This window comes from Phascolarctos cinereus, unplaced genomic scaffold (assembly GCF_003287225.1).
Source record: "Phascolarctos cinereus isolate Bilbo 61053 unplaced genomic scaffold, phaCin_HiC Scaffold_4;HRSCAF=312, whole genome shotgun sequence".
NCBI classification, from domain to species: domain Eukaryota; kingdom Metazoa; phylum Chordata; class Mammalia; order Diprotodontia; family Phascolarctidae; genus Phascolarctos; species Phascolarctos cinereus.
Window position 1 is genome coordinate 89,946,220 of NW_027555847.1, and position 22,748 is coordinate 89,968,967.

A 22,748-nucleotide genomic window follows, 5' to 3' on the forward strand; every position below is an offset into this window, starting at 1 on the left:
GCCACCTAGCTGCCCCTAAAAACTTATTTTTTAAAAGAACTGTATGCTCTTTGAAGGCAAAGACCTTTCCTTTCATTTTTATCTTATATTGTCTGAGCCAGTAACCAGCACATTACATCTATTCAGTCAATATTTTTAAAATTAATTCCTTGTTGACTGGTGTGTGCCTGAATCTCTTCTGCCATAGGATAGAGGCAGGTAGAGTGAGGAAGGAAGTTCAGTTGAGGCAAAGGCAAAACATGAAAAACCACAGGCCACAGAACCCCATACCAGCCCTAGCCACCCTCTTCTCTCACAACATCACCAAGGACAGTGAAGCCCCCGTCTAGCAGTGTGGCACATCCACAGGTGGCTGGCATCCTGAACTGTCAGGTGGCCTGGAAAACAATCTTATTATGTAAGAAGACAGGTTCCCTAGCTCCTCATCCTAACCCTGTAGCAGGTATTTAGGGAGCATATGTTATCTATGCTGCTTTTATCATCCAATTCAAGAGACCATGATTCAGCTTCCCACTATGTCCATGGCCTTTTAATCAGGGCTGAGCAGACAACAATGAAAAATGGCATGGTCCCTGATCTCAAAGAGCTGGGAATGAATGAACAAATGAAAGAAAAAACCATTTATTAAGCACTTACTATGTGCAAAGCCCTGTGCTAAGTGTTGGAAATACAAATGGTATAATAATAAAAATAACTGAATGTGGCTGCTGTAGCATGTTCACAAATTACTATGAAATGACAATGCAAAGAGGCAAAAGTGAAATCCTGACGAAGGAAAATTCAGGGGAGAAGAATCTAAAATGCTCTATGAAAAGAGCCCCTAGTGAAGACATCTCCAACTCATGCTCAAGATTGGGATAATGCATTTATTAATAGGTATCAAGCCTTGGCCAGGAAATCTCCAAGATGACCTTTTATTGTCCTCTCTTCATGGTATGCCAAGAAATGACATGGCATAGTAAGAGCACCACATCTGGGGTTAAGGAACCTGGGTTCAAAACCTGACTTAACCCTGTGTGACCTTGGCCAAGGCAGTCCACTTCTGTGGACTTCAGTGTTCTCATCTGTAAAACGAGGTTATACTTGATGATCTCCAATGTTCCTCTGAGTTCTTAACCAACTATATTCTGAGAAACTTTGAGATGGAGGCCCTAGACAAAGCAATCTAAGGAAACTTTAAAGAAGCAGAACCCTGGAGAGGTGGTTCAGCCCGCGGAGTCACACAGTACAATGATGACAAAGGTAGACTTAAACCTCAGATCTCCTGGCTCCTTGGTTCCATGCACTTCCACTATGTTCCACTAGGTAGCTGCTATTACCTCCAGTAATAATAATAAATAATAATAATAATAATAATAAACCACCAAGGTAAATTATCACATGCCAAAAGCTCTTAAGGACATGGCTTGCAGATGCTTGCACTATGCTTCTACCTGAAGAGTGAGGCGGCCAATTTCTTCTTCCAGCTCCTGAACCTTGGCCTCTCGTTCAGCCACCACCCTCCGGAGCTGGGCTATAATACAGTTGTTCTTCTGCGCCTCCATGGTCAGCTGGTGGCCCATGTTCTGCTGAGCTTCCTTGGCCTTTTCGTCCTGGTGGCTGAGTTTACTTAAGATATTTTGTAGCTGCTTTAGCTGACTCTGAGAAGATTTTAAAAAAAAGTCATCAGGGATCACCATTCTGAAGGCCCCAGAATTACAAGACTCTCAGAGCAAGGGATATCACGGGACATCTCAGCCAATGAGCACCTGAAGCAGGAACACATCCCTGACAGGCAAGTCACTTGACATCTGCCTGAAGACCTGTAGGGACAGGGAACACATGAACTTTCTTTTCTTTTCTTTTTTTTTTCTTTTTGGTGAGGCAATCGGGATTAAGTGACTTGCCCACGGTGACACCGCTAGTAAGTGTCAAGTGTCTGAGGCCAGATCCTGCCTCCAAGCCTGGAGCTCTATCCATTGTGCCACCTAGCTGCCCTAAACACACCTTTCAAGGAAGTCTGTCCCACTTTTGGCCAGTTCTCATTGTTGGGGAACTTCTCCTTTCACTGAGCCAGTCTATTCCACTCACAGGCTTTTCTAGGTCTTCACCATGTTGCTCCCAACCTCTGGGGTCAAGTGGGATAAATTCAAATCCCTCCCTACATACTAGCCCTGGAAATGGTAGGAAAGAGCCACAATCCCTCCAACCCCTAACCCCAAATCTCATCTTTCCCAGGTTTGCTTTAAAAATCTTTGATGACATCATTTCTAGGCTTCTCATCATCATAGCTGCCTTCTTCTAGACACACTCCAGATTGTAATTGTCTTTCCTAAAATACTGTAACCATATAATATGCCAGATATGGCCTAAGCAGAGTGAAGGACAATGTGATCATCTCCTCCCTCACTCTTTGGATGTAGGGCTTATCCGTGCAGCGTAGGACCGCAGGAGCTTTGTGGCCTCCATGTTATACTGTTGACTTGTATTGAGCTTGCAGGCCACTAAAAACCTCTTAGGCCTTTTTCCACATGAATCATTGTCAAGTTACATCTCTCTATCCTGTATTTCCATAGGTTAATTTTTTGAACCCCACCCTCAAATTTTGTGGACCTAACATTTATCTTCATCGTTCTAATTTCAGTCCATTGTTCCAGTCCAAATCTTTTTAGATTCTGATTCTGGCATCCAGCATATTAGCTAAACCTCCCACCTTTGTGTAATCTGCAAATTTGATGAGCATACCATCTATGGCTCCATCTAAGTCACTGATAAAAATGTTAAACAAAACTTGGATAGAAATCGAGTTCTGGAGCATACCTCCAGAGACCTCCCTTGAGTTATACTCATGGAGAAGCTCTTCATTACACAGGGAAGGGAAAACACAGGCAGGCCACTAACCCAATTTTTCCCTCAGTAGTCTTCAACTTCCTCTGTTCCCTCTCCAGTAAGCTCCCTTCCTCCCTAGAATGAGGTTTGGTATTCTTTGGAGAAGCTAGGACATGGGGCCGTAGCTGCCTAGGAATGAGGACACATGGCTCCTATCACTGACATGAGGAATCCTTTCCTATCCTCTGAATCATGAAAAACTTGGAAGAGACAGTCTGTTCCACTCACAGTTCCTAACCCTAACCTCCAAAAGCAGTCACCTTGCTCTTCACTGGCTAGAAGCCCATTAAGGCATCAACTGACAATGGTTAAAGTTGGTCCCCCAAAAGGCATGGTCAAATGGCTTTTAAGACAAAGGTCTTTTAGACCCAAAGGAATAAAGCTCTTTTATACACCCTGAAAGGAAAGGGAGAGTCTCATACTTAGCCCAAGGTGACCCATGTTCTACTCAGGGGAGATTTCTCGGATCACAAAAGGACGTATCTGAATACCAACAGTGAAGTTCCTTCATGACAGTCATGATTTATGCTAAGCTAACTTCACTTCTGCCAGGGGCAAGGCAGAAGGCTGGATCTTCCTGAAGGTCCTTCAGCTAGCTTTTATTACTTTTCTTTGCCCCTTCATATGAGTCTTATGCACTCCCCCCTTCATCTGTGCCTTTACTTAAGCTATTGCCCCCTGCTGGCGGTTATACCATCAAAGCATCTATGAGCTCATCATCATGTCTGCCTTTCTCAAGCAGGGTTGCAATTTGGCTCTTAGATGTTTTAATTTCATTAGATAACACTTTGTTCCTGGATTTTATGCCATCACATTTTCGTTTTAGTTCTTCATGATCTTTTTGGAGAGCATTTTTCTCACACGTGAGTCTCTGAAACGAGATAAGACACAATTACACAAAATAATCCAATCAGTAACTCAACAAACATTTATTAAGCAGCTGCTCAGCCCTGGGAACGCGAAGAAGTTATGACATAGACACTGTCCTCAAGGAGCTTAGAGTTACAGGATTTAGAGCTGAAAAAGGATTTTTCAGACCATATTCAGTCCAATCCCCTTTCATTTTGCAGCTGAGAAAACTGAGCCTTAGAGGAATGTTGCTACTTACCCATCGCTTCCTATATTTCAATCTTCTCCATTATGAGGTGAAAGGGAATGCTAACGTTCCTATAGGACTTTTAAGCCAATAACTTCAAACTCATTTTGCTTCACTGGCCATTTGCTATCTGGAAAGTGAAAGTATTGTATGCCTGTCTAACTCTAGTGTTGAGGGGCAACTAGGTGGTACAGTGCACCAGCCCTGGAGTCAGGAGGACCTGAGTTCAAATCTGGCCTCAGACACATAACACTCACCACCTGTGTGACTCTGGGCAAGCCACTTAACCCCAATCACCTCACCACCAACAACAAAAAAATTAGAGTTTTTTAAGGGTTAAAGTTTTAAAAGTACTAAAAGATTTTCACAGAAATGTAAAACATAAAAATTTATTTCTTACTTCAGCAGCCTAAGGACATGTAATTTCATTGGTGTGGGGGGCACCCTCCACCAGTGCAGATCTCAGCCCTTCCTACCCATTAATAGCTGGTTCTTTATGAATTGATGGGACTAAAAAAATTCACTCCTTGGTGGTCCACTGTGTATCTGGTGATGAGCTGTTGTGTACTCAGCAGCAGGCCATTGAAACAGAGACAGACTTGGATCCAAGAACTTAGAATGGGGAGACCAGTTAAAATTCTGCCTGTGGTAATGCAGGCAAGAAATTTCTTTTCTCTGAGACTCAGTTTTCTCATTTGTAAAATATAGATGATATTTGTGCCAACTGCCTCGCGGAGTAGTGAGTAAAGTGATTTATAAACCTTAAAACCCTGGGAGAGGGGTGGGGGTGCTATTTATTCTCAGGCAGACTCATGGATCAATGCTTGAAGCCTTCCCGGCATAAAAACTTCTCTGGGGCTTGAGCCAGAGCCCCTTCCTTAGCCTACAGAGGGCTCAGAGGAGAAGATCAGGAGGAAGAAGTGGAGATACCAGCAAGAACAACAAAACTGAGAAGCTCGTTTCAAGCAGGAAATTTAGGGAGAGCTGGAAGAAGTTTTCGGTGACCTGCACGGAGGGTGAGACTTTGGCATTTCTGCCACAGCCAAGTGGCAGCTCTCAGTGCTCAGAGAGTATGCCTGTCTCTCTCCTGGAACAAAAGACAGAGCAGAACTGAAAGAATGCCTCTCTGCTCTCCTGGTTACCAGAGAGAACAGTGTTCCTTTGAAAAATGAGAAAGGCAGCTGGGTGACCCTGGGCAAGTCACTTAACCCTGATTGCCTCAAAAAAAAAAAAAAGAGAAATGAGAAAGGAGTTCCAGTATGAAGCCAAAGGAGGAAAGGGATACAAAGAGACAATGAGAGAAGGATGGAAGGATGTCCCACAGAGCAGAAAGGTAAGAAAACCGCTGAACACTTAGGATAAAGTAATGGCGATCTGGCTATTCCAGAAGAGAAAGCTGAGTGCTCTGAGAAAGAAGCAAAACTACTTCTCCTTTAAGGGATGATTATGTGGATACACAGGGCTATTCGTCTGTGAGACAATCCTGTAAGAGTCAGAAGAAGAAGGGGTTGCTGGGGACTCTCTCCTGAGAGGTATTGGGGTATCCGTTGAATGGATCAGTAAAACCAGCATTTCTCAAGCGCCTACTGTGTGCTAAGGACTGGGCTAGGTCCTCACAAAAGCTTTCAAGGAGTTTGCCTTCTGACAGAGGCGTGCTTTCTTGCCCGAGGGTGTATGGTGACGAAGACTCTCCTAATACTTGGCAGACTGGATGCCGACCTGGTGAACTGCTCGGGCACAAGTGATACAACCAAGAGGATTTGAGAAAGCCATGGAGTCTTGTGCAGTGCGCTGAAAACCTGAGGGGCAGCAAGGGGCGCTGCTGGCTGAAGGTGCGGCTTCAGGACAGGAAGGCTTCAAGGGCAGGAGGTTGAGGACAGAACTCAGATTTTTGAATTGGAGTGACAGACTCCTGGTTATGGATGGAATGTCCTTAATGAGGACTAATAAAATGCACTTTGTCCAAAGTCTGAACAAATCCAGTCAAAACTGCTCTAAACTGAAAGGCAAGGAGGAAGAAGAAAACTATGTCCATACATCCACCAAACCATATACAATAAGGATTAGCTGCAGTATTAGTAGAATAGCTTTAAAAAAAACAATTCAAGGGGCAGCTAGGTGGCGCAGTGCATAGAGCACCAGCCCTGAAGTCAGGAGGACCTGAGTTCAAATCCAGCCTCAGACCAAACACCTGACACACACTAGCTGTGTGACCCTGGGCAAGTCACTTAACCCCAATTGCCTAAAAAAAAAAAAAAGAATAGCTTTACTGACAGCCAGAAGAAATTCACAGGAGAAAATATCCAAGTCAGTCAGTCAACAAGCACTTGTTAAGCACTAACTATATACCAGAAAGAAAACAGCAAAAAAACCCAAACAAACCATAGCCTCAGATGTCTGTTCACAAATTCACAACAAATGGGTAACAAGGAAGGTGACCATAGCGCTCCTAATTCAAGGAGAAAAAAATTAACATTGCAGGGTCTCCCTGAGTCTTGGTGGGATGAGACCCATGACCAGAATATGGCTCCCTTATTCAAAAAGGAAAAAAAAAAGATAGTTAAAAGGATGTTGGGGAATGTAACATGAATGGGGGTGCACTAGAGCCAGATCTCACTGACTCTTGACAGCTAATTGTTAAATGTTCAGTGTGTATATTTCTGCTTGGAAATCAGGAAATGCTACAAATCAGGGCTTGGTTTATTCTGTTGATTATGTGCTTAAGAAGGTGATGGAGAAAATGTCAATAATACAGATTAGACTTAAAAATGTGACTTGCATACATTTTTTATTCAAAGAGTAATTAACAATTTCTTGATTGCCTTAATGATAATTTTATTATTCAAGACACAGAGAAACAATTGAGGAGAACTTCTGTTTTAGATCTGATTTTCATCAATTTAAGAATGATCTGGTACTGGACCAAAAATGAGGGGAGCCTAAGGTGGGAAGAAAAAAACACTTCATCTTTTGAGTTTGGGATAAAGGAGAGGAAAGCCAGGAATATTCTGATATATACCCAAGATTTGGGGGAAGCAGTTTTCAAAGGAGTTCAGAGAAAGGCTATGTAGGATTCAACAGATTCAAATTCAACATGGAAAGTCAGCCCCAGAGAAGCTAATCTCTAGGACGAAATTCTGAAGATTCAAAAAAAAAAACAAAAACCCAGGTATGATGGGGAAGAAAAGAATTTTCTAAAGCTACCTATATATGTATATGCACATGGAACTCATGATCAACTTAGATTTTTCAAAGATATCTACAGAAAAAAAATTTTTTTTAAAGACATCTACAGAAGATAAAAGCAAGGAAGGTAATGGAGGAGGGACACAAAAGTGAGGCATGGTTTTATAATAACAGGAGTGCTAAAGTTCAGATTGAGCTGAGTATGGCAAAAAAAGCTAAGGATAACAGAAAAGATTGGATTTGTGGGGTTTTTGTTTCATTTTGGAGCTCTACTGGGGAACAGAGGAGGAACCAAAGAAGTAACAGGACCATTTCATGGAGTAGATGGCATGATGATGATGATAACATTGAAAGAGAGGAGGCAGAGCCTGCTCAACTCTCACTGGACATTCCTTTTCTTGTCTTCCCTGTCAGGAAAGGACAAAACAAAAATGGTTGACAAAATATTGACAACCAAGATAATTTCAAAGAGATAGTAAAACAGCACCTAGGTCCCCTTGATGAGTTTAGCTCCTCAGGCCCTGCTGAGAAGGCCCACCTGGCAGATGTGACTACTGAGTCACTGTCAATGTCCGTTGAAAAACTGAAGAGATAAGGCACAATGGAATGAGGGGAAATGTCCTGATTTTCAGAAAAATAAAGAGAATGGAGTCTGGAAAGCACAGACTAAAAAGCTTGACTTTGATTCCTCACAAAATTATAGATGTCATTATTAATATTTGGTGAACACCCAGAAAGGGAAACAATGGTCACAAAAGGCCAGCATGGCTTCATCAGGATGACGTCGCATCAGAGTAATCTAATTTCACTTTTGGACAGAGTTACTAGGTGGGTAGATTAGGAGAATTCTGTGGACATTAGTTACCTGGAGCTTTGCAAAATGTTTAATGGAGTTTCTCACATTATTCTTATTCTAAAGATGGAGATGTGGCCTAGAATAAAACAATTAGGCACATTTGAAACCGGTTGAATGGCTGGGCCCTGAGAATGGTCGTTAATGGTTCAATGTCAATTTTCAAAGAAAGCATCTAACAGAGGGCTCCAGGGGAGGCGTATTTGGTTCTGCTCTTTTAAAAGATTTTCATCAAGGACTTGGATAAAAGCACATGCTCCATAACATAGAGCACAGAGGGATAGCTAACAGTCTGAAAGGCAGAAAGACTTTCAAATGGGGACTAAGGAAAGGTCTCACATAGGAAGTCGTACCTATGTTATACTGTGAATGATGGCAGGGATTCTAAAAGGTAGAGATCCTTGAGGAACAAGGGAGACTACCTGACCAGAGGCAGGAAACGAAACGTTGTGTACAGAGTACAGCTCTTAGGCCAGTTTGACTAGAATGAAGAGTCTGTGAATGAGAGATAATATGAAATAAGACTGAAAAGGTAAATGGGGGTCATACTGCAGAGAGCATTAAATGTCAGACTGAAGATTCTTAAGAGGAAATAGGGAGTCTTTGAAGATTTTTGAGTGTAGGAATGACAAAGTCAAATATCTGTTTTATCAATATCAATTTGGCAACTATTTAAAGAATGGATTAGACAGGGAAGGTGCTAGAACAGTGCATGGAGGGCAATAAAGTAGAAAAATGGGAAAGCAGCATATGAAGAGCTTTAAATGCCAGAGGACTTTAGACTTGATCCTGGAAGTAACAGGGAGACACTAGCTTATTGAGAGAGTGACATGGCCACATGCTTTAAAAAAATCACTGTGGTTGCTGAATGAAGGATAGACTGGACTGGAGAGAAGCTTGAGGCTGGGAAACTAGGAGAAAGGCTACAGTAACAGTCCAGGTAAGAGGAGGTGAGGACCCAAAGTAAGATGGTAGCTACAGGAGTAGACAGAGTATGAGAAATATTGTAAAAGTAGAAACGATAAGATTTGACCACAGACTGGATAAATGGAGCAAGTGTGGGGGAGACATTAAGGATGACACTGAAGTTGTGAATCTCACTGATGATGGTATCCGTCAACAACAAAACCTACTCTCTACTTAAAACATAACACTCAGTAACATCAAGAACAATTGATAAAAAGATTATATATAATAAAAAGTCTGCTCTGAGCATTAAAGTCATCATCATCATCGCTTCTGAATAGAACTGAGTATGGCTTTTAAATCAAAAAGGGAGTTGTGCCAAAACATCATATTAATCACTTGATGTAAATGAATAACACTGAGGTCTCCAATGAAAAATACATTATAACAGTCACTTCATCTCATAGAAACTTTCTCCTACAACATCAAAATGTCATTTAGAATTGATAAGTATAAAATTCTGAATGCGCACTAAAGAAGAAGAGGGACTGAAGGTCTGGGGCTTGAACCAATGGATGAAGGCAATACAACTACTTTGGTCTTCCCCTGGCAAGACACCTCAAACTCAAGGCTATTAAGGAAAAAGCCAAGGCTTAGCATGTTAAGAGATTGATTGGCATCCTGAAGACAAAGCTTACAGGAAGCAATACCTATGCAGTCTCAGTCTCAATTATATTTTTGGAATGATAAAATGGATAACATTGTATTTAGAAGGAGTCCAAACAAAAGCCCACAAAATGTTAAGTAAATATAGGGCAAACCACCTCCAAGGCATCTATAGGAAAATTAACATTCCCTTGACAAGGAGGGAAACAAGTTTAGTTCACAGAAATACTTTTGGAGGGGCAGTTAGGTGGAGCAGTGGATAGAGCACTGGCCCTGAAGTCAGGAGTACCTGAGAGTTCAAATTCGGCCTCAGACCAAACACTTGACACTCACTAGCTGTGTGACCCTGGGCAAGTCACTTAACCCCAATTGCCTTAAAAAAAACAGAAATACTTTTGAAACAGACTTAATGAATTGCCTCATAAAGAAATAGTAAAGGCAAAAGAAATAGAGACAGCTAGGTGAAACAGTAGCTAGAGTCCTAGGCCTGGAGTCAGGAAAACATGATACTTACTAGCTGGGTGACCCTGAACAAGTCACTTAATCTCTGCCTGCCTTAGTTTTCCTCATCAATAAAAGGGGATAATAATAGCATCTGACTCTCAGGGTTGTTGTAAGGATCAAATGAGCTAATAATTGTAAGGCCTTAGCACAGTGCCTGGAACATAGTAAGCTTTATATAAATGCTAGCTGTTATTATTATTATTATTATTATTGTTATTGTTATTGTTATTGAAGACTGGTAAGGTATATGCCACTAAATTTGTCAAATATAACCAAAAGTGCTTTGTTACAAAATGGATCCAATGAAATGGCTGAAATCCAAGAGCTGATCAAAAGGTACTTCACCTAAGGGCAGCTAGGTGGCACAGTAGATAGAGCACTGGCCCTGAAGTCAGGAGGACCTGAGTTCAAATCCAGCCTCAGACCAAACACTTGACACTTACTAGCTGTGTAACCCTGGGCAAGTCACTTAACCCCAATTGCCTAAATAGATAAAATAAAAATTTAACAATTAAAAAAAAAGGTACTTTACCAAAAGGTACCTCATCAAAAGGTTGATTCATTCCCCTCCTGACTGCTTCTGACTTTCTGGACTGCCACCATGCCATAGCTGCTATCTCACCCTGGAAGATCTCTCTGCCATGCCAGCCCCCTTCCTCCACTGGTGAGTTCCCCCTAGGGCTCCCATTTTGGGGAGGGGTCCAGGGCTGTCAACCTCCACTCCCCTCCTACCTCTGCTTCTTTCTGGACTTCTGACACCACGCCCTGCCTTCTCCGCCCCCTCCCTCCCTCAGTTTCCTTTTGTGTTCTGTTTTCCCCCATTAGAATATAAGCTCCATGAGGACAAGGGCAGCTTTTCTTTTTGCTTGCATTTGTATCCCTGGAGCTTAATATGGTGCTAGGCACACAGTGAGCACTCAAATCCTTACTGACTGCCTCTGCCTCCCTGGTGAAGTCCACACGAATTTAACCAACAACATGTCAGCAGAGCAGTGTAGAGTACATGGCTGAGTCATACAAACTTGCTCATAGAAATGGAGAGGTTTCTGATAGCAAAGCAGGATCAGATCATTGTCACCAGAAATTACAGAAAGGTCATCCTTAAGGAGCCCAAACTTCTTAATCGATACGGATCATACCACGAAATGGTGGAAACCACGTAACACATCACAGCTGGTGACTTCCAGGTCACGTGACCAACAAAATGGCAGACTAGACATTTTCTCCAGTCCTCTTGACCTCTAAAACATCATCAAAATAGGAACTGTGAATAACAGATAAAAGCAATTTTAACTGATTCCATGGCCACCAAGAACTCTAAAGAGGTAAGAGTTTGGTGAACTCAGAGCTGAGAAATCCCTAACCCCTAAATTGTTTACTCTGTACCCCTTCCCTCACCACCTGCCACACTCAGTCAAGGGCTGTGCAAGCTGAACTTTGGGCTTGTGACTGAACTCAACTCCTCCCCATTCCTCCTCCCTATGCCCAAGAAAACCAAAAGGCAGAAACTTGCTCTGTGATGCAACAAAACTCAGCCAGAGAACTGAAGACCAGAATTGAGCCAGAGAATTGAACAAAGGACCTGGAATAAGATTCATGTGGGTGGCTGTGGCACTCCATCAATCCTGAGGGAAAGAACCCAGTATCCAGCTGGGGCCAGTTCTGTCCCTCCAGACATCACTTGAGGCAGAGACTGAGGGAATGAAACATGAATTGTCCAGCACAGGGGAAGGCTGAGACAGTTTTGAGGTCCATCACCATCCAAAAGGAAGGAGTCAGAAAGTGAGCAATAGGGAAATAGGAGAAGAAAAAAAAAGACTTGAAATTACTAGAGCTCTCAGGAGGAAGAAAACTCAATTAAAGACCTTGAGCATAGCAGATAAACTAACAGAGAAGATATCAATAACAAAAGGGAATATGGCCTCTAGATCAGCTAAATGACTTTAGACATCTATGAATAAATATTGCAAAACAAAGGAAAATGAAACAACACTTGATGAAGCAGAGGACTCTGTATTCTCAAGAAAGCATAGAAACAAAGCAGGATGTTTTTGAATGTCTTAAAAGAGAAATTAAGAATTTTGAAAGCAGAATTTATGACCTACATAGCAGAAATAACTAGCAGAACAGAAAAAAATTTATTCCATAGTGGCAGATCTCATCATAGAAACAAAAGAGAGAATAACTGATTGGGAAGGTAAATATACAGAAGTGAAGGACAATCTTGAAGAAGAGAAACATTTCACAGCAGGCTGCAAAAATATGGAATATACCAGATACCTAGAAGAACACTATCAGTTGGCCAGAATTTTTTTTTTTACAGCATAACAGACTATGGATTCATATATTATAAATGCAAACCTCAAAATATTCTTGAGAATTCCACAAATAAACTGTACTGGAACTGAAGCATTATCACAGATCAAATTGTTAACCACAATTACTTGGATTTATAACACTGATCTGTAAAAAAAAAATTCAAGAAAAATGTGGGTTGGTTTTTTTGTTGTTTTCTTGGCAGTGTTGGGGGGACTAACGTAAGTTTTTTGTTTGTTTGTTTGTTTTTTCGTGAAATGCCACATAATTGATGGTTAACTTTATCTGAGAGCCCAGGACAACAAACAAAGCTTCCTGGATCTCTGACTTCTTTGTTCTTTCATTTGGGGCATCTCTTCTTTCCTCTTTCTGTGCCTCCTAGAAAACCTTAATGCAAAAAGTCTTTTCAGTACCCCAATGGCAGTGTGCAGGCCAGCAGTAACAGGGGGGAATCATGCACTCAATTCCTAACCAAGTCTGACATGTTTCCTCAAACACATCAAAGTTGAAGTTCTTCCATAACTTTCTCTGGTCAGTGGTCACGTTGTTGTTATTGTTCAGTTGTTTCACTTGTGTCCAACTCTTCATGATCCCATTTGGGGAATTCTTGGCAGAGATACTAGAGTGGTTTGCCTTTTCCTTCTCTAGTTTATGTTACAGATGAGGAAACTGAGGTTAACAGGATTAGGTGACTTGCCCAGGTCACATAGCTAATAAGTGTCTGAGGTCAGATTTGAACTCAGGTCTTCCTGACTCCAGGCTTGATGCTCTATCCACTGTACCACCTACCTCGCTGCCTTATTGTGAGCCTTATTTTGATAGCGTTCCTTGTAGCAGGAGATCTTGATTGTCAATATTGTAATCTGGAAGGTGTTAGTGTCTTTTCCAGGTTTGTTATGACCTTGTTTAGCAACAGCCCTCTATCTTCACATTTTCTTTCTAGTTGGCCAACACTATTGACCCTGTCAATTCCTGGGACATTTTGATAATCTTTCATGGAGGAAAGCAGATCATCCATCTGGCCTGACTATGCTGCTTTCTCATTTGCATATGTTCAGGTAGCTTGGAGGAAGCCATCCACCATCATATGTAGGCCACCACTTGAGCTCAGCCCTTCAGTATCATGGCTACCTGGCCCCTTACACTGCTCACCCAAGGCCAGGTGCACCATGAGATGTCCATTAAAAACACCTGGGTAAGGGGCAGCTAGGTGGCGCAGTGGCCCTGAAGTCAGGAGGACCTGAGTTCAAATTTGGCCTCAAACCAAACACTTGATACTTACTAGCTGTGTGACCCTGGGCAAGTCACTTAGCCCCAACTGCCTCACCAAAAAACAAAACACAACAAAAACACCTGGGCTAAGATGGCTGCTGTGAGGACCCGCCAGGAGGTTCATGTGGATACACTTAGTCCACGTTCCAGAAGGAGGTTTTTAATAGACACTGTCATCCTGAAACTCATAATCCTTAAACCACGTAGAATACAAAATGTTTGAAGTATGAAGTTATAGCAGATGAAAGGTCTTTGATGAAGGTAGTATGATGTGGTAGAAAGAACCCTGACTCTAAATCTTAAGGTTCACACCCCCCTCTAATGGTGACTAACTGTGTGACCTTGGACAAATCTCTTCTTCTGTCAGTTTCCTCATCTATAAAACAAGGTGGTTGTGTTAGATGGTCTCTAAGGTCCCTTCCAGCTTGGAGCTCTCTAATTCTATGACAGTATTCTAAATTAAAACCATTATCAGAGCAGGATGACATACACAGTATCCCTGTTACTGGAAGGTCTACTCAAGTTCTCCCACCCAGGCTTTCAATGAGTCTACAGATTAGCTCACGTCCCAAAACCATAAAATTCAACTAGAAAAAGCAGTCTTTTATTTCCATCCGTACAACAATGAACAGAAACTTTAACCATAAAAGAATCATAGCAGGAGAGCAACTTGTCCCAAGACTACTCCTATGTGAACCTTATTCAATTAAGATGAGATGAGATATTACTGCCACTACTATTTATAATGACATTCCTAATGATGAGAACTGTCCAAAAGTGAAATGGGCTGGCTCGAGGTGAGCTAGAGGGCCTCTAAGGTCCCCTCTAGCTCTTAGGCTCAATGATTCTTCGAGTTACTGTTTGATCTTGTTGTATTTGGGGAAATGGTAGAAGACCCTGAGGAGAGACTACTGCAGATTTGGGACTAGCCAGAGATTTCTAGTCATGGAACACAGCTGCCCTCCTTACACAAAGCAGGCACTTAATGTTGGTTGAATTGTCTGTCCCATCTGCTCCTTTCTCTCCATTCCCATAGCTCTCATACTAGTTCAGGCCCCCACCACCTCATGGCTGGACTTCAACAGCTTTCTAAATGCTCTCTCCACCCAATCCATTTCTATACGAGGACATCAAGCCAGCTTTCCTAAAACATTAATTTTATGTTGAGCTATGACTCAAAAATATCTAAAGGCCTCCTCCCTCTTCTGCTATTGCCTACATAATTCAGAGGCTGGCACAGGACACAGCCTTCAGAGTTGGAAGGCAATCTAACTCAAACCCCTTGTTGTTTGTTGTTCAGTTGTTTTTCAATCCCGTCCAACTCTCTGTGACTCCATTTGAGGTTTTCTTGGCAGAGACAATGGAGCAGTTTGCCATTTCCTTCTCTAGCTCATCTGACAGATGAGGAAACCGAGGCAAACAGGGTGAAGTGACTTGCCCAGGGTCACACAGGGTCACACAAACACTAGTAAATGTCTGAGGCCAGACTTGAACTCAGGCAGAGGAGTCTTTCTGACTTCAAGCTCAGCAATCTATACACTTTCCCACCTAGCTGCACGATTCAACCCCCTTATTTGAGGACTGAGTCCTGAGTCCTGAGAGTTGATCCTGGGAGGAATATGGACCATAGAAATCTCTGATCCAGAGGGTGGCTTGAAGTCACACCTGAGAGTTTTTGAAAGAGGCATACACAACCTGTGAAAGAGCAGAGTAAAAGGAAGGAGCTGGCTTTATATGAGCTCAGTAGCAACAAGGCAGCATCTCTGCTCTACTTAGGACTTAATAAACCAAGGGGGGGGGGCCAGAGGGAGCAGGTAAAATTTAAGTTAGAGCAGAGAAGCAACTTCTGTCCAAATTTTAGGAATTTTCCTAACTTGGGGGGAGTGGGCATCTGAGGTATAGTAATCATTGCAATAACCTTTGGTCCTATACAAACACCATAAGATGGCAGAGAAAGGGACCAGGTGGATCTGAAGGCCATTACATCGCCCCCAGGATAAAATCAAGGTAATTGTTGAAATAGGGTGTGGCTGATTAAATTTCTGCGGAAGACAGAGGTGAGGAGGAGAAGGTGGTGATTGAAGAAAAGATCACATCCTCACCCACCCCCAAGGGGAAGACAGGTGAGGCCTGAGAAGGAAGAGCTCAGCTTCTCCCTTTCGAGAAGGGAGGAGGAAGCAGAAAGAGTCCAGAACTTTCCATAGTGCCACCCTCTGGTGTCACTAAAAGAAACTGAAGCCCACATAATTCAGGCTGTTTTTCCCAAGTCAGCAGCTCTCATTCCAAAGCCAGGGAGGGCTCTTTCTGAGCCAGCTGTCACAACCTTACAGCCTCACATCCTGGGACAGCTGCAACCCCACCCCACCTTCTCTAATCAAACTTATCTACCACTGCTTCGAGGATGCTGCCCACTGTGGCCCGGTTTTCTCCCTGGCTCCTGAACACACCACTGTCAGTCTCCACTTTCCTGGTAACTTAAAAAAAACCATTCTCTCTCTCACTCCCTTAATCCAGATCCTCCTCATACTTCTGAGGTCCAGCCCAAGTGTTGCCAGCTTCATGTGGCCTCTAGGCCACTCCATTTTGACAGGATCTCCTCTTTTCTCAACTCCTACTGGACTCCTATATACCACCTTGGGTTGTTTCCTATTCCTGGAACATGCCTCTCCTACCTCTGTGCCAAGTCAATTTCTACAAAGCTGACAAAGTCCAATTCAAACGGTACCTTCTTCAAGAAGACTTACAAATCCTGGCCCCACTCCGACTGGTAACAACTTTGTCCTCCTGATCTCAGCTTTCTGTTTTGCACATCATGTAATATTGTACATTATGGATATCTGTGCTTATGTGTGGGCATAATGCCCTCTTGTTTATCTTGTCCCCCAAATGGATTGTGAGTTCACGTGGGCAGAGACTGGGGGATCTAAATTTTGTAACTCCTCCAGCTCCTAGCACAGTGCTTAGAAGCCAAGAGTGGACACTTAAGTGTATGTCAAATGAATGAATTTCTATAGCAAATAATTTATGATGACTACCTGGCGCACGATCCAGGTGTCAGAACCTAATGTGGGCACCAAAAACAAAACAAAACACTTTTTCTCCTTGGGGAGAATGTAACCAATACCTTGTCTTAGGCTAATGATCTCCTCAGGTGAACCTCAGCTAAATCAACATGTACACCTCATGTGGGGAAGACTGGCAGAGACCTTCTTTGGACTGGTGATTTCAAGGTGTTGTCTATGCAGCCTTAGGACTCAGTCACATAAAACATACTTTCTAACCACTACATAGTACTTGGGCAAAGTTCTCAGACCAGCACTCTGAGTCTGGCAAATAGCCGCTGGTCAAGTGTGCAAGCGCACCCCCGGGAGGTACCTACTGCAGCTGGAAGAGAGCCGGTTCCTCAGGCTCGGGTTGGACTCTAGGTTTGGATTCCAGCTCAGTCACTCATCTTGTGCGCAACCTAGTACAAGTAAGTGCCTTCCCTAGTGAGGACCTCAGCTTCTTCCTCTGTAAAATGAGGGGTTCGACTAGATAATCTCTAAGGGTCCCTCCAGACCTAGATCCCCCCCCATCAAATAATGTGATTTATGTAAAGTATAGTATCACTTGTTGTCGTTAAGTTGTACCTGACTTTTTGTGACACCATTTGGGATTTTCTTGGCAAAGACACTGGAGTGGTTTGCTGTTTCCTTCTCTGGCTCATTTTACAGATGAGGAAACTGAGGCAAACAGGGTGAAGTGACTTGCTCAGGGTCACACAGCTAGTAAGTATCTGAGGCCAGATTTGAAGCCAAGATGATGGACTCTTCCTGCCTTCAAGCCTGGAACTCTACCCACTGAACTGCCTAGCTGCCCTATTGTGTATTAGAGTTATCTGTATTTGTAGATTATGCCTAAACTAGACTATTAGCTCCATGAAGGCAAGAACCATGTCTTAGCTAAGATTTATGTTTCCCACAATGCTTTGTACATAAGTAGGTATTTATTAAATGTTTAAATGCTATTATTATATTATAAAACTTGGAATGTCTTGAGCATCCTGAGTGCTAGCTTCCAATCTCACTGGAAGTATCTAGCTTAAACCCTTGGAATCCCAGCCACACAAGTTCTTCTTTACCTCTAATGCCTCCTTCTTTTCTTTCTCCAAGTTACGTATCTTTAACAGGTTTTTCTCTTGGGCTGAAAATTTCTTTGTTTCTGAGTGGTTTGGCATCTCCTCCTCATTATTAATGGAATGGTTCCGGATTGAACCTAATTGATTCTCAAGCTCTCGAATCTGTGGGAGAATATAAAAATAAAGTTCTACAGGCATAGATCTGAGCTGAAAGGCCCTCCCACTGAGCAGGTCAATTTGACCCAATAAAAGAGAAATGGCGTAATGTTCCACCAGGGTGCCCATCAAATGTGCAGATTGAACAAGCTTGACCAAGGAAGGTAGGAACCAGAATTCACTAGTACCATTGACAAAAGACAGTGGTAAATTCCATCCCCACCTCCTAATTTTTCATATATGACTAGGAAAAGGTTTTTTTTTTTCTCAGTTACTCTGGTTATAGCCACTTCATACATCTCTATATCTTTTTAAATCTTTCAAAGGCACATTACCTTGAATCACAGCATCGATATAATTCAAAGCCCACAGGAGAAGCTCTAAAGAGCCATGTGCAGCCAGGCCATCTCAAGGACGGAGATGTCTGTCCTCGACCCCAAACTGCAATCTGTGCAACTACTGACAAATGAGAGTGGTAAAGGAAAGAGCCCCAAAACCTGGGTACTAGTCTAAACTCTCTGTAACACACTAACTGTGTGCCCTTAGAAAAGCAAGTCCTCTCTCTGCAGAGTGAGTTTCCTCATCTATAACATGGGACAGATGAGCCAGAAGATCTTCGGCTCCCTCCTGGCTAAGACATTCTGTGATCTATGTTCTAAGCTCCCTTCTACCTCTAACATTCTATGTTCTAAGCTCTCTTTCAGCTCTGGCATTCTATATCCTAAGGCCTCAAGCTCTGACATTCTATCTTCTAAGGTTTCTTCCAACTGTAATATTTGCTGTTCTAAGATCCCTTCCAGCTCTGACATTCTATGTTCTAAGGTCTCTTATAGCTCTGACAATCTATGATCTATATTGTAAATGCCCTTCCAGGTCTAACATTCTTATATTCTAAGGTCTCTTCTAGCTCAGACATTCTATGTTCTAAGGCCTGTTTTAGCTCCGACAATCTATGATCTATATTGTAAGCTCTCTTCCAGCTCTGACATTGTATTCTAAGGCCTCTTCCAGCTCTAACATTCTATGTTCTAAGCTCCCTTCTAGCTCTCACATTCTCTGTTCTGAGCTCCCTTCCAGCTCTGACACTCTATGATCTAAGCTCCTTTCCAGCTCTGACATTCTGTGTTCTAAGGTCTCTTCCAGCTCAGACATTCCATGTTCTAAGGTCTGTTTTAGCTCTGACAGTCTATGATCTCTATTGTAAGCTCACTTCCAGCTCAATATTCTATGTTCTAAGGTCCCTTCCTGCTCTGACATTGTGATCTAAGGTCTCTTCCAGCTCTAACATTCTATGTTCTAAGGTCTCTTCCAGCTCAGACATTCTGTGTTCTAAGGTCTGTTTTAGCTCTGACAGTTTATGATCTATGTTGTAAGCTCACTTCCAGGTCTAACATTCTATGTTCTAAGTTCCCTTCTAATTCAGACACTGTACACTCTACAGCCCCTATAAATCTATTCTCAAAAAAGTGACAAAGAAAAATGAGCTGTGTCCCAAGATAAAAAGATTGAGTTTGTTGTATTGGGCAATTGAAACCAACCAACTACAGGAAATTTGGGCAAATTATTTAGAAAGACCCACTGTTACTATATATATAGTCAAGGTCTTTGGCTGCTGTAAACATCCTGAGATAGAGAATTTGGCCTGAAGCTGTTAGTTGTAATCATCTCTTCAAAGACTGAGGGAAATTAGCTTGGGTCCAGAGGTCCTAGGATGGACACTAGAGTGAGTCTTAAAGGAGAGCTGACCTGCCTGAGGAGAAGTACCTCAAATATGCCTAACCCCCCTGCAAGTGGTCTGGCCTCGGGACTCCACCAAGCCCCGCCTGCATTGTGCCTCCTACCCTCACTTTCTACCTTTTTCACAAGAGAACTGAGGATTGAATTAACAAAGGCTTCTGCTTCTATGGAGGCTGTGAGGACCTCCTTATATAGGGGACCCCAGGGCTCCCCTCAGAAAGCCTGGGATGCTGGGCTGCAGGCTGCCTCAGCCAGAGGTCCTATTGTCGACCACACTCCCAAGTCCTTGTACTCAGCCACGTCAGCCCCATTCCTTGGATGTTCTAAACCACTTTTCTCCACCCTTCAAAAATCCCTGGTTTATTGTTGAAAAACTGCCTTTAGGCTTATGCTCTTCTCCCGGAAATTACTTTTCACTGGTCATGTATTAACTTACATTTGTACATGTTTGCCCCAGCAGAATGAAAGTCTGCTCCACTTTATCTCTGTATCCCCAGTGCCAATGGGCACAGTCAGACCTCAGAAATACTCGTTGACTTAAATCGAATAGTATTTAGAGCTGGCAAAAACCTCAGAAGTTGTCTGGTCCAACCTTCTCTTTTTACAGATAAGGATACCACAGCTCAGAGAGAAGTGACTCATCCAAGGACACACCTGGAAGAGCCAGAACTTGAACCCAGATCATTAGAGTCCAATTTTAGCACTCTCCACTGCACAATGCAGCCTCTTTGGAAAGAAATATTTGATTGTACAAACAAATTAGGATAATTAATGCTTAACAAAAACTTACAGATGTCATCCATAGCATGACTCATGATGTCCACTGCCTGGGGAGGGAGGGCACTGGACTTGAAGCTGGTGGGCCCCAGGATTTGAGCCCCAGCTCTGCCAGCTAGGTGACTACGGGCAAGGCCACTTCATTTTCTGCCACCCACCTCACAGGACCATTGTGAAAGAGGAGCTCAAAGTGTTGTGGATGTATGGATACACACGTCCATATGTATGTGTGGGGAGGGGGCTGTGGAGAGGACTAGAGTCCTTCGTGAGGTACAACACCATGGAAATGGGGGTTACTCTACTTCTAACATTCTGGCTGGGACAATTAACCTGCTGGGAAAACATCAGGAATACTCTAATAAGCTTTTTTAAATTACCTAAAAGTTAGGAACACGAGAACACAGAGCCATAACTCACCTTGCTCTGCAAAACAAGAATCTGCTGGGCCCGACCGCGCCAAGTCCCAGGGGAGGACAACAGCTGCTGAATGTTGACGTCCTCCCCAACCTCACTTGTTAAAACCTACAAATCAGGTCCAGTGGAATTAGTGTCCATTGCTGCATGTGAACCCCAGCTGATCCCCTCCTTCTGGGACACTGCTCCACAAGGTTCAGGGACAAGGCTAACAGAGGGTGAGGGTAGAGGAGATGGCCACCCACCTGATGGATGCCCAGAATGCCTAGGCATTCCCCCCCAAAAAAATTGCCAGGGGGAAGGACAAATAACCTTAAACCCCAGATGCAGAAAGCTCTCTTTCCAACTCCAACTCATTTCCCCCCAATACAGGACAAATGAAACAAAAACTTGGCCGTGGCAAACGCTTGTGTTTCTTTCAACCTGTTTCCCATTTTGCCCCAACCTTGGCTAATTCTGGATAATTACAGGAAGTACATTCCACATAGTGTATTTGCAAAGCTTTGGCCCCACATCCCTTCTGTTACAGAGTGTAGAATCAGGCAAAGACAAATGGATGGCCATCTCCAAGGAGTGGCAAATGAAGAGGGAACAGAATATGTCAATCAGGTACAACGGGTGAAATTGTAGGGAGCTTTTGAGGGGGACCAAGCTGCGACATCAACAAAGGTCTGTGCCCAGAGCTGACTTGAGATTTCAAATCTGAAAAAGTATGCTTCGATTTATAAACTTGGCCTCTTTAATACCTGTCAACTGAAACCAAGCCATGTATACAAAGCCTTTTCAGCTTGTTTCCACAATAGAAGACTGTTTCAGAAATCTTGGCTAATATAAAAGACTCCAGCAGAGAGGAAAGATTCTAAAGAATTCTAGCTGCAATCACTATTTAAATGAAAATAAATAACAAACCAATTGGGACCTAATTCCAGCTCTGCACACTTTCTTTAGAAAGGAACCTTTTAGTGTGATGGAAAGTGCCCTGGATTTAGTCAGAGCATCCACTTGGCCACTTACTAGCCCTGTGACCTCTCAGGCAAACCTGCCATTCTCTGGGCCTCAGCTTCTCATTTCTGTAAAATTGAGATAAAAATATTAGCTCACAGGGTTGTTGTGAAGAAAGTACTTTGTAGACTGTGAAGCGTTATGGAAATGAAGCTTTTGTCTAATTATTATTGTAGTTGTTATTAAGTAAGCAAAATAAAATAAAATAGACCCAGCGACATGTCCAAATCTCACATTTCTGGGGCAATTTACCATGCCAAAGGTGGTTTGCTACAATAAATTCGGACATTTATTTGGCAATAATTAGCACATTGTAAGTATTAGAGACCACAGAACTCAGGGTAGAGGCACAGACGGTGTGTGTGTGTGTGTGTGTGTGTGTGTGTGTGTGTGTGTGTGTGTGTGTGTGTGTGTGTGTGTGTTCAGTGCCTAAGAGACCATGAAGGTGTGGACTGGGGAGAGACACTAGATACCTCAGGCATCAAACTGAATGAGTCAATAGAGATTGTGGAAAATAGGTCAGTACATCTTGAGACATGCCCAGCAAGAACTGCCTGATTTTCATGTGACTGAATATTTTCTGCTTCTAAATGCAACCTATTGTTCTGGTCTCCCTTGAATCTTGCTCTCCTAGGAATTCAACTGAGCTTGGCCATAACTCATAAGAAAAAAAAAAAGCCATCTCTGCTTTGCCCTTCTTGAGGCCAAGGTGAGGCCTATGATGATAAGAAGAAGCTCAGAGATACCTTTTGTGCAAGTTTGAGCTCCTGTTTGATGGTCTGGATCTGGTTGCGATATTCTATGATCTTACAGTTTGCTGAAGAAAGCTTGTCTTGCAAAGTTTTCACCTCTGGATTTTCCGCCTGAAGGGAAAAAAA

The 22,748-nt window shown here is 42.8% G+C and overlaps 1 protein-coding gene across 1 annotated transcript in view; it reads right to left on the reverse strand.

Annotated features, from left to right (window-relative positions):
* CCDC13 (coiled-coil domain containing 13) overlaps positions 1–22,748 on the reverse strand; it is a 123,379-nt gene that overhangs the window by 57,220 nt on the left and 43,411 nt on the right. The window contains exons 6-10 of the mRNA XM_020999130.2: positions 22,617–22,733; positions 20,872–20,976; positions 17,788–17,946; positions 3,563–3,739; positions 1,434–1,640 (exon numbers count right to left, since the gene is read on the reverse strand). Coding sequence (XP_020854789.1) covers positions 1,434–1,640; positions 3,563–3,739; positions 17,788–17,946; positions 20,872–20,976; positions 22,617–22,733 — 765 coding nt within the window. The remainder of the gene's footprint in view (positions 1–1,433; positions 1,641–3,562; positions 3,740–17,787; positions 17,947–20,871; positions 20,977–22,616; positions 22,734–22,748) is intronic.